The following is a 12843-nucleotide window of genomic DNA, read 5'->3' as shown; positions in this document are numbered from 1 at the left end:
CCCTAACATCTTCTCCACAGACTCCACTAGAGTCCCTCCCTAACATCTTCTCCACAGACTCCACTAGTCCCTCCCTAACATCTTCTCCACAGACTCCACTAGAGTCCCTCCCTAACATCTTCTCCACAGACTCCACTAGAGTCCCTCCCTAACATCTTCTCCACAGACTCCACTAGTCCCTCCCTAACATCTTCTCCACAGACTCCACTAGAGTCCCTCCCTAACATCTTCTCCACAGACTCCACTAGTCCCTCCCTAACATCTTCTCCACAGACTCCACTAGAGTCCCTCCCTAACATCTTCTCCACAGACTCCACTAGTCCCTCCCTAACATCTTCTCCACAGACTCCACTAGAGTCCCTCCCTAACATCTTCTCCACAGACTCCACTAGAGTCCCTCCCTAACATCTTCTCCACAGACTCCACTAGTCCCTCCCTAACATCTTCTCCACAGACTCCACTAGAGTCCCTCCCTAACATCTTCTCCACAGACTCCACTAGAGTCCCTCCCTAACATCTTCTCCACAGACTCCACTAGAGTCCCTCCCTAACATCTTCTCCACAGACTCCACTAGAGTCCCTCCCTAACATCTTCTCCACAGACTCCACTAGAGTCCCTCCCTAACATCTTCTCCACAGACTCCACTAGAGTCCCTCCCTAACATCTTCTCCACAGACTCCACTAGAGTCCCTCCCTAACATCTTCTCCACAGACTCCACTAGAGTCCCTCCCTAACATCTTCTCCACAGACTCCACTAGAGTCCCTCCCTAACATCTTCTCCACAGACTCCACTAGAGTCCCTCCCTAACATCTTCTCCACAGACTCCACTAGAGTCCCTCCCTAACATCTTCTCTACAGACTCCACTAGAGTCCCTCCCTAACATCTTCTCTACAGACTCCACTAGTCCCTCCCTAACATCTTCTCCACAGACTCCACTAGAGTCCCTCCCTAACATCTTCTCTACAGACTCCACTAGAGTCCCTCCCTAACATCTTCTCCACAGACTCCACTAGAGTCCCTCCCTAACATCTTCTCCACAGACTCCACTAGTCCCTCCCTAACATCTTCTCCACAGACTGCACTAGAGTCCCTCCCTAACATCTTCTCCACAGACTCCACTAGAGTCCCTCCCTAACATCTTCTCCACAGACTCCACTAGAGTCCCTCCCTAACATCTTCTCCACAGACTCCACTAGAGTCCCTCCCTAACATCTTCTCCACAGACTCCACTAGAGTCCCTCCCTAACATCTTCTCCACAGACTCCACTAGTCCCTCCCTAACATCTTCTCCACAGACTCCACTAGAGTCCCTCCCTAACATCTTCTCCACAGACTCCACTAGTCCCTCCCTAACATCTTCTCCACAGACTCCACTAGAGTCCCTCCCTAACATCTTCTCCACAGACTCCACTAGAGTCCCTCCCTAACATCTTCTCCACAGACTCCACTAGTCCCTCCCTAACATCTTCTCCACAGACTCCACTAGAGTCCCTCCCTAACATCTTCTCCACAGACTCCACTAGAGTCCCTCCCTAACATCTTCTCCACAGACTCCACTAGAGTCCCTCCCTAACATCTTCTCCACAGACTCCACTAGAGTCCCTCCCTAACATCTTCTCCACAGACTCCACTAGAGTCCCTCCCTAACATTTTAGTCTAGTTTCTATTTGTTGACGACATTGTCAGTATATTTAGTCACAGCTTTAGTCATCATGGCAAAATTTATTTTCTTCGTTTTTGTCAGTGAAAAAAGGTAGTCGACGGACATTATTCGTCATGGAATTCGTCGACGGAATCAACACTGCCGTTCTGTACTGACCTGTGTGTTGTTGCTGACCGCTGCCAGGCTGCAGTGTGCTGTACTGACCTGTGTGTTGTTGCTGACCGCTGCCAGGCTGCAGGGTGCTGTACTGACCTGTGTGTTGCTGCTGACCGCTGCCAGGCTGCAGGGTGTTGTACTGACCTGTGTGTTGCTGCTGACCGCTGCCAGGCTGCAGGGTGCTGTACTGACCTGTGTGTTGCTGCTGACCACTGCCAGGCTGCAGGGTGCTGTACTGACCTGTGTGTTGTTGCTGACCGCTGCCAGGCTGCAGGGTGCTGTACTGACCTGTGTGTTGTTGCTGACCGCTGCCAGGCTGCAGGGTGCTGTACTGACCTGTGTGTTGTTGCTGACCGCTGCCAGGCTGCCGTGTGCTGTACTGACCTGTGTGTTGCTGCTGACCGCTGCCAGCCTGCAGGGTGCTGTACTGACCTGTGTGTTGTTGCTGACCGCTGCCAGCCTGCAGTGTGTTGTACTGACCTGTGTGTTGTTGCTGACCACTGCCAGGCTGCAGGGTGCTGTACTGACCTGTGTGTTGCTGTTGACCGCTGCCAGGCTGCAGGGTGCTGTACTGACCTGTGTGTTGTTGCTGACCGCTGCCAGGCTGCAGGGTGTTGTACTGACCTGTGTGTTGCTGCTGACCGCTGCCAGGCTGCAGGGTGCTGTACTGACCTGTGTGTTGTTGCTGACCGCTGCCAGGCTGCAGGGTGTTGTACTGACCTGTGTGTTGCTGCTGACCGCTGCCAGGCTGCAGTACTGACCTGTGTGTTGCTGCTGATCGCTGCCAGGCTGCAGGGTGCTGTACTGACCTGTGTGTTGTTGCTGACCACTGCCAGGCTGCAGGGTGCTGTACTGACCTGTGTGTTGTTGCTGACCGCTGCCAGGCTGCAGGGTGCTGTACTGACCTGTGTGTTGTTGCTGACCGCTGCCAGGCTGCCGTGTGCTGTACTGACCTGTGTGTTGCTGCTGACCGCTGCCAGGCTGCAGTGTGCCGCCTCCAGCTGTGCGTTGTACAGCAGGGCTCTCAGGTCGGCTCCGGTGAACAGCTCCGTGGCGGCGGCCAGACGCCCCAGGTCCACGTCGTCGGCCAGGGGCAGACCCAAGCTCAGAGCCCTGAGGATCTCCACACGATCCTCCTGGACACGCCCGCCCCGCCAGAGGAGAGAGAGACACCCCCCAGACGGTTTTGAGGCGGTTAGATAGATCCACACCAAAAGACAGTTCGGATCGAACCCTAGCTAGCGTCCTTTTATGGAGGGGGAACATTTGCCGAAACTAAGCCGATCTGAAAGCTCACAACGTGTCGCGAACGTTGTGAGCTTATAGATGGAGATAAGGGGCCCTATCTTGAGCGCCACCCCTTATATGCCTTAAAGGAGAATTCCATGCTAGAAGGCTTTCTTACCTTTCTTACCATTCTTTGTAGTTGTTACGTCCCCACCAAAGAGGTCCAGGTGTTCTTGTGTGCAAAAACTCCTTATTGGCTATTTCCCCTACCATAAGCCCTCAATGAATTGCATTGCATTGCATGGGAATTGAATGGGGCTATGGGGTGTTATGCTAATTCGCTTATTTCCATCGAAATAAGTAGTAAAGTTTGCCGCTTTAGGATATTATTTACATTATGAAGAGAGCATATATACAAAAAAAATAATAATTTTGAGCGATGGAAATAAGCAAATTAGCACAACACCCCATTCAATTCCCATTCAATTCAATGCAATTCATTCAGGGCTTATGGTAGGGGAAATAGCCAAAAAGGAGGTTTTGCACAAAAAAACACCTGGACCTCTTTGGTGGGGACGTAACAACTACAAATACAGGTAAGAAAGCCTTCTAGCATGGAATTCTCTTTTAAATTCTTGGACATATTTTACCGTTTTTAAAATAATTTTAAAATAGTTCAAATAGCCAATCTACCACCTCACAGTGTGTTGATGTAGCTCGACTAGTTGAACTACTTGTAAATGTATTTAAAATGTTTAAATGTATTAAGAAATAGTCAAATATGGCTAATATGTTTAGGGATAAGGGGCAAATAGGGCCCACGGTGTACAGGGGACGTCCTAGGAGACAACTACTAGAAATTATATAGAGTTTGTTATGTTTTAAGTTGGCCTACTTTGTGTGTTTTACTGTATCACCTTTTTGTCTTTGTAAATCACTGCGTAAACTTAAATAGTTTCTGTTTTTCTAATGCAATACAATATTATGCGATACCATTATATCGTCTGTCAGGTGGAAACCTCATATGTCTGTTACTTTATACCATACTATGTTATTATATGGTCTGTCAGGTGGAAACCTCATATGTCTGTTACTTTATACCATACTATGTTATTATATGGTCTGTCAGGTGGAAACCTCATATGTCTGTTACTTTATACCATACTATGTTATTATATGGTCTGTCAGGTGGAAACCTCATATGTCTGTTACTTTATACCATACTATGTTATTATATGGTCTGTCAGGTGGAAACCTCATATGTCTGTTACTTTATACCATACTATGTTATTATATGGTCTGTCAGGTGGAAACCTCATATGTCTGTTACTTTATACCATACTATGTTATTATATCGTCTGTCAGGTGGAAACCTCATATGTCTGTTACTTTAATACCATACTATGTTATTATATGGTCTGTCAGGTGGAAACCTCATATGTCTGTTACTTTATACCATACTATGTTATTATATGGTCTGTCAGGTGGAAACCTCATATGTCTGTTACTTTAAACCTCATATGTCTGTTACTTTAAACCTCATATGTCTGTTACTTTAAACCTCATATGTCTGTTACTTTAAACCTCATATGTCTGTTACTTTAAACCTCATATGTCTGTTACTTTAAACCTCATATGTCTGTTACTTTAAACCTCATATGTCTGTTACTTTAAACCTCATATGTCTGTTACTTTTCGGCGTTCAAATTCAAAAGCATCAAAAGTAGCAGATCTGCTCCGTTTGATGCTTGTGTGAGACGCTGTACTATGATCAAGTACGCCAGTAGATTTAATCATTTACAAAAAAAAACAAACAAACACACAAAATGTTAAAATATATAAGATAAGAGGTTCCTGTCTGACAACAATGATATATTGTAAATATATTAAATGGTTGAAATATAGCCGGGAATGTGCTCCGTTTCTTGTGTGTGTGCTGGGCAGTCACGTCACGAGTGTGGCTTATTTATGAACGACCAGTTAAACCATGGACCAAGGTAAACGATGAAACACTTGACCGGTGATGTACTAAATGCTTGCCTTGCTAGCTTAGCTTTCGCCCCCCGGGGAGCGCTCGAGACACCGCAGTGACGCACTCACACAGGACAACCCCAGCCTCTGAGTGGGGTCGGTCAGTGACGCACTCACACAGGACAACCCCAGCCTCTGAGTGGGGTCGGTCAGTGACGCACTCACACAGGACAACCCCAGCCTCTGAGTGGGGTCGGTCAGTGACGCACTCACATAAGGACAACCCCAACCTCTGAGTGGGGTCGGTCAGTGACGCACTCACACAGGACAACCCCAGCCTCTGAGTGGGGTCGGTCAGTGACGCACTCACACAGGACAACCCCAGCCTCTGAGTGGGGTCGGTCAGTGACTCACTCACATTAGGACAACCCCAGCCTCTGAGTGGGGTCGGTCAGTGACTCACTCACATTAGGACAACCCCAACCTCTGAGTGGGGTCGGTCAGTGACGCACTCACACAGGACAACCCCAGCCTCTGAGTGGGGTCGGTCAGTGACGCACTCACACAGGACACCGCAGTGACGCACTCACACAGGACAACCCCAGCCTCTGCGTGGGGTCGGTCAGTGACTCACTCACATTAGGACAACCCCAGCCTCTGAGTGGGGTCGGTCAGTGACGCACTCACATAAGGACAACCCCAGCCTCTGAGTGGGGTCGGTCAGTGACGCACTCACATTAGGACAACCCCAGCCTCTGAGTGGGGTCGGTCAGTGACGCACTCACATTAGGACAACCCCAGCCTCTGAGTGGGGTCGGTCAGTGACTCACTCACATTAGGACAACCCCAGCCTCTGCGTGGGGTCGGTCAGTGACGCACTCACACAGGACAACCCCAGCCTCTGAGTGGGGTCGGTCAGTGACGCACTCACATAAGGACAACCCCAGCCTCTGAGTGGGGTCGGTCAGTGACGCACTCACATAAGGACAACCCCAGCCTCTGAGTGGGGTCGGTCAGTGACGCACTCACATAAGGACAACCCCAGCCTCTGAGTGGGGTCGGTCAGTGACGCACTCACATCAGGACAACCCCAGCCTCTGAGTGGGGTCGGTCAGTGACGCACTCACACAGGACAACCCCAGCCTCTGAGTGGGGTCGGTCAGTGACTCACTCACATTAGGACAACCCCAGCCTCTGCGTGGGGTCGGTCAGTGACTCACTCACATTAGGACAACCCCAGCCTCTGAGTGGGGTCGGTCAGTGACGCACTCACATAAGGACAACCCCAGCCTCTGAGTGGGGTCGGTCAGTGACGCACTCACATAAGGACAACCCCAGCCTCTGAGTGGGGTCGGTCAGTGACGCACTCACATAAGGACAACCCCAGCCTCTGAGTGGGGTCGGTCAGTGACGCACTCACATAAGGACAACCCCAGCCTCTGAGTGGGGTCGGTCAGTGACGCACTCACATCAGGACAACCCCAGCCTCTGCGTGGGGTCGGTCAGTGCGAGCAATCGTCAGCACACCCAGGACGCAGCGCACCAGATTTCCGAACGACAACGCACAGAGTTCAATGAATTAACGAATGAGAAGAGGGCACACCAGTGCGCTCTGTGCGAATTTCCGAACGCACCCATCGTGTGCTAAAACAGTGATCATTCTGAGCGAGTGTATGATGTTAGACGGACCAGGTCAGGGGGAGGGCAGTAGAATACAGTGAACGTATGATGTTAAACAGTACAGTACAGTACAGTACAGTACAGTACAGTACAGTACAGTACAGTACAGTACAGTACAGTACAGTACAGTACAGTACAGACCAGGTCAGGGGGAGGGCAGTAGAATACAGTGAATGTATGATGTTAAACAGTACAGTACAGACCAGGTCAGGGGGAGGGCAGTACAGGGACTTGTCCAGTCTGCCAGGTCTCAGCAGGGCCGGGTCTATCAGGTCCGGTCGACTGCTGGCCGCCAGCACATACACACCTGATAGCAAAACACACACACACACAAAAAACAATATGTTCACTCTTAATGCTATGTATTACTGGGGTTGCCTGGTGGCTCAGCCACTTACAGTATGTATTACTGGGGTTGCCTGGTGGCTCAGCCACTTACAGTATGTATTACTGGGGTTGCCTGGTGGCTCAGCCACTTACAGTATGTATTACTGGGGTTGCCTGGTGGCTCAGCCACTTACAGTATGTATTACTGGGGTTGCCTGGTGGCTCAGCCACTTACAGTATGTATTACTGGGGTTGCCTGGTGGCTCAGCCACTTACAGTATGTATTACTGGGGTTGCCTGGTGGCTCAGCCACTTACAGTATGTATTACTGGGGTTGCCTGGTGGCTCAGCCACTTACAGTATGTATTACTGGGGTTGCCTGGTGGCTCAGCCACTTACAGTATGTATTACTGGGGTTGCCTGGTGGCTCAGCCACTTACAGTATGTATTACTGGGATTGCCTGGTGGCTCAGCCACTTACAGTATGTATTACTGGGGTTGCCTGGTGGCTCAGCCACTTACAGTATGTATTACTGGGGTTGCCTGGTGGCTCAGCCACTTACAGTATGTATTACTGGGGTTGCCTGGTGGCTCAGCCACTTACAGTATGTATTACTGGGGTTGCCTGGTGGCTCAGCCACTTACAGTATGTATTACTGGGGTTGCCTGGTGGCTCAGCCACTTACAGTATGTATTACTGGGGTTGCCTGGTGGCTCAGCCACTTACAGTATGTATTACTGGGGTTGCCTGGTGGCTCAGCCACTTACAGTATGTATTACTGGGGTTGCCTGGTGGCTCAGCCACTTACAGTATGTATTACTGGGGTTGCCTGGTGGCTCAGCCACTTACAGTATGTATTACTGGGGTTGCCTGGTGGCTCAGCCACTTACAGTATGTATTACTGGGGTTGCCTGGTGGCTCAGCCACTTACAGTATGTATTACTGGGGTTGCCTGGTGGCTCAGCCACTTACAGTACACCGATTTACAAACCATGAGTCGGGACCCATTATTGGGTCATGGACCCACTTTTATCGTAATCTTTTTTTTTTTTTTTTTACTTTTTTTAACATTAAAATTATGTTTATCTACGTGGTCATTTCTGCCATGTTGCGCAATAAACGTATTTTTTGTGTTGTCCATTGTGTTTCTCCTATGTTTGCTTTGGGCCAATAGCTGACATGATTACTAAAACTACAACATCAGTCAACCTGTCGTGACCCCAAACAGTAACAGCAGGACGCATGCTGCAGAAACAACAAAAAGACTCGGGACACTTGAAAGGTTTCTGCGGCCGCTTCAGATGAGGGGGTACCTGGAGAAATGTCTACCACAAAAGGGGTACCTGGTCCAAAAAAGTTTGGGAACCCCTAGTGTACAGTACCTTGCAGGCTGTGGTAAACAGTACATGGTGCAGTGTGAAGTGTACAGTACCTTGCAGGCTGTGGTAAACAGTACATGGTGCAGTGTGAAGTGTACAGTACCTTGCAGGCTGTGGTAAACAGTACATGTTGCAGTGTGAAGTGTACAGTACCTTGCAGGCCGTGGTAAACAGTACATGGTGCAGTGTGAAGTGTACAGTACCTTGCAGGCTGTGGTAAACAGTACATGTTGCAGTGTGAAGTGTACAGTACCTTGCAGGCTGTGGCCAGCGGTACATGTTGCAGTGTGAAGTGTACAGTACCTTGCAGGCTGTGGTAAACAGTACATGTTGCAGTGTGAAGTGTACAGTACCTTGCAGGCCGTGGCCAGCGGTACATGTTGCAGTGTGAAGTGTACAGTACCTTGCAGGCTGTGGTAAACAGTACATGTTGCAGTGTGAAGTGTACAGTACCTTGCAGGCTGTGGTAAACAGTACATGTTGCAGTGTGAAGTGTACAGTACCTTGCAGGCTGTGGTAAACAGTACATGTTGCAGTGTGAAGTGTACAGTACCTTGCAGGCTGTGGTAAACAGTACATGTTGCAGTGTGAAGTGTACAGTACCTTGCAGGCTGTGGTAAACAGTACATGGTGCAGTGTGAAGTGTACAGTACCTTGCAGGCTGTGGTAAACAGTACATGTTGCAGTGTGAAGTGTACAGTACCTTGCAGGCTGTGGTAAACAGTACATGGTGTAGTGTGAAGTGTACAGTACCTTGCAGGCTGTGGTAAACAGTACATGGTGCAGTGTGAAGTGTACAGTACCTTGCAGGCTGTGGTAAACAGTACATGTTGCAGTGTGAAGTGTACAGTACCTTGCAGGCTGTGGTAAACAGTACATGTTGTAGTGTGAAGTGTACAGTACCTTGCAGGCTGTGGTAAACAGTACATGTTGCAGTGTGAAGTGTACAGTACCTTGCAGGCTGTGGCCAGCGGTACATGTTGCAGTGTGAAGTGTACAGTACCTTGCAGGCTGTGGTAAACAGTACATGGTTCAGTGTGAAGTGTACAGTACCTTGCAGGCTGTGGCCAGCGGTACATGTTGCAGTGTGAAGTGTACAGTACCTTGCAGGCTGTGGTAAACAGTACATGGTTCAGTGTGAAGTGTACAGTACCTTGCAGGCTGTGGTAAACAGTACATGTTGCAGTGTGAAGTGTACAGTACCTTGCAGGCTGTGGCCAGCGGTACATGTTGCAGTGTGAAGTGTACAGTACCTTGCAGGCTGTGGTAAACAGTATGTACTAAATTGCCGGCTTCTCCGGGTATTTTTGACATTAACAGGGTTAAGAACTTCTATGAGAACCAGGGGGTGACCTCTAACTCATTTTCCCTGCAGAAGGTGGAAGTGGAGGCGGTCTCAGGAATGCTTTCTGAGATAAATTGTGCAAAGGCCACAGGTCTGGATGGTATATCTCCTCTCTTTTTAAGGGATGCAGCAGCACATATAGCTCCATATATCACTCACATCTTCAACCTATCCATAGAACAGGGTGTCTTCCCACAAGATCTAAAAAAGGCTAAAATACTCCCCCTGTATAAAAAAGGAGCCAAAAATGACCCCGGTAACTACCGACCGGTGTCAATTTTGAGCTCTTTATCAAAAATCTTCGAGAAGATAATTAACGAGCAACTAAATGAATACCTAAATAGGAATAACCTAATGTATAAACTCCAATCTGGCTTTAGAAAATCGTATTCAACTGACACATGTTTATTATATTTAACGGAACAAATTAGGAAAGAAGTTGACAATGGAAAACTTTGTGGAATGGTGCTGCTGGACTTACGGCGAGCATTCGACACAGTGAACCACTGTAGGTTACTGAGCAAGCTTGAGGCCCTGGGGGCAGACAGGGCAACATGTAAATGGTTCAAATCATATCTGACGGGGCGCGAACAAAGGGTAGAGGTGAATGGCGTTTTATCTGACCCAAACACCATGGAATGTGGAGTTCCACAAGGAAGCATTCTAGGTCCAGCCCTATTTTCGGTGTATGTGAATGATATGACAGATGCTTGTAACTGTGATTTATTCCTGTACGCTGATGATTCTGCACTGCTAATGTCCCACAAGGATCAAACCACATTAGAAAGCTCCCTGGGTGAGGAAGTAGCCAATGTTAGTTCCTGGCTTATAGATAATAAGTTATCTTTACACTCAGGGAAGACAGAATCAATTCTGTTTGGTTCGAAAATCAAATTAGGAAGAAGCACAGACTTCAAGATCAAAATAAATTCGGAATACATAGCAGCAAAGTCATCAGTGAAATACCTGGGTTGTATTTTGGAGGGTAACTTAGACGGCCGAAGTATGGCCAGCAAGGTGCTAAACAAAGTCTCCGGACTGACTAAGTTTCTAGCTCGAACAGCAAGATACATGGATAGGGAGACAAAATTAGTGGTGGCCAACTCCCTTATCCTGTGCCACTTTGATTTTGCGTGTACATCGTGGTTCGAGGGCTTGATTAAGTCTTTTAAAACAAAGCTACAGTCAGCCCAAAATAGACTGATCAGGGTTATACTAGGGATGGAACCCAGAACCCATATAGGAAGGAACCAGTTCAGAGAGCTGAACTGGCTCCCAGTAGAATCCAAGGTAACAATGGCTAGACTAAACATGGTCCATAAAATTAAATACGGAGAGGTCCCAGCAGTTTTAAGAACATGTTTCAGGCAAGTAAACGAGGTACACAACCATTTCACCAGAGCCAGTATTGCAGATGTGGTGCTCCCTGCTTTTAAAAGTAAAGTGGGCAAAGGCTCATTCATTTACATAGGAGCCACACAGTGGAACAGCCTGGAAACCAGTGTTAAACTGACCTCCAATTTGAGGACATTTAAACAGAAGACTAAACAATGGCTGCTGGAAAAGGTTCCCCTATAAAGGGTCATCTTAGAGGGATGGATAGGGCCGTACTTGTTGTGTTGTGTATGTAATGTATATGTACTGTTATGTATTTGTGATGTATTTTAAAGTATTGTTCCGTTCAGTGTGAGAGGACCCCAGTGGAAATAAGTCTTTGGACTTTTCTGTGTAATCCTTGAATCGCTGATTATAATGTTGTATTATGATTGCTTTTCTAAATAAATCAAATCAAATCAAAAAAAATATGTGTTGCAGTGTGAAGTGTACAGTACCTTGCAGGCTGTGGTAAACAGTACATGTTGCAGTGTGAAGTGTACAGTACCTTGCAGGCTGTGGTAAACAGTACATGTTGCAGTGTGAAGTGTACAGTACCTTGCAGGCTGTGGTAAACAGTACATGTTGCAGTGTGAAGTGTACAGTACCTTGCAGGCTGTGGTAAACAGTATGTGTTGCAGTGTGAAGTGTACAGTACCTTGCAGGCTGTGGTAAACAGTACATGTTGCAGTGTGAAGTGTACAGTACCTTGCAGGCTGTGGTAAACAGTACATGTTGCAGTGTGAAGTGTACAGTACCTTGCAGGCTGTGGTAAACAGTATGTGTTGCAGTGTGAAGTGTACAGTACCTTGCAGGCCGTGGCCAGTGGTACATGTTGCAGTGTGAAGTGTACAGTACCTTGCAGGCTGTGGTAAACAGTACATGGTGCAGTGTGAAGTGTACAGTACCTTGCAGGCTGTGGTAAACAGTACATGTTGCAGTGTGAAGTGTACAGTACCTTGCAGGCTGTGGTAAACAGTACATGGTGCAGTGTGAAGTGTACAGTACCTTGCAGGCTGTGGTAAACAGTACATGGTGCAGTGTGAAGTGTACAGTACCTTGCAGGCTGTGGTAAACAGTACATGTTGCAGTGTGAAGTGTACAGTACCTTGCAGCCTGTGGTAAACAGTACATGTTGCAGTGTGAAGTGTACAGTACCTTGCAGGCTGTGGTAAACAGTACATGTTGCAGTGTGAAGTGTACAGTACCTTGCAGGCTGTGGTAAACAGTACATGTTGCAGTGTGAAGTGTACAGTAGAGCTGCCAACGAATATTCCATATTCGAACGAATTTTCGAATCAAAACAATAAATGAATAACTGAATATATAAAATTAAGATTCGAATAAAAAAAAAATGCTGTGCAAGTTTTCGCGAGACGGTTCCGTGGGTAAGCGTTGTGAGCTTGTAGATTAGTTATATTTGCCACGCGACACGCCGACACCGGCATACATTGAAGAATAAATCAGCTGCCTCGCACTCTTCCTAAACGCAGACTACGCAGGCTGCGTAGTTCCGATTCACAAAAGGCCCCCGCCCGCCCTGCGCAAAGTCGGCAAAGAGCGCACTACGTTATTTGCGTACGGACGGTGCGCAAATAACGGTGAGCACAGGGCGGGCGGGGCCTTTTACGTTATTTGCGCAGTGAGTGTACGCTGCTCAGAAGGGTGAAATCTTCCGTCAACAGCGTACCTAGTGATCAGAATCAGAGACAGGCC

General features: G+C 48.0%; 1 protein-coding gene across 3 annotated transcripts in view; it reads right to left on the bottom strand.

Annotated features, from left to right (window-relative positions):
* The window catches only part of pex1 (peroxisomal biogenesis factor 1), a 67789-nt gene that overhangs the window by 9635 nt on the left and 45311 nt on the right, over window positions 1-12843 (bottom strand). For all 3 annotated transcript variants that reach the window (XM_079523147.1, XM_079523145.1, XM_079523146.1), the window contains exons 21-22: window positions 6905-7008; window positions 2777-2959 (exon numbers count right to left, since the gene is read on the bottom strand). In XM_079523147.1, the coding sequence (XP_079379273.1) occupies window positions 2777-2959; window positions 6905-7008 (287 nt within the window). The remainder of the gene's footprint in view (window positions 1-2776; window positions 2960-6904; window positions 7009-12843) is intronic.

Source organism: Electrona antarctica, assembly GCF_951216825.1.
Source record: "Electrona antarctica genome assembly, chromosome: 15".
In the NCBI taxonomy this organism is placed as follows: domain Eukaryota; kingdom Metazoa; phylum Chordata; class Actinopteri; order Myctophiformes; family Myctophidae; genus Electrona; species Electrona antarctica.
Note: the sequence above shows the minus strand (reverse complement) of the source record. Positions and strands in the feature narration are given on the sequence as shown.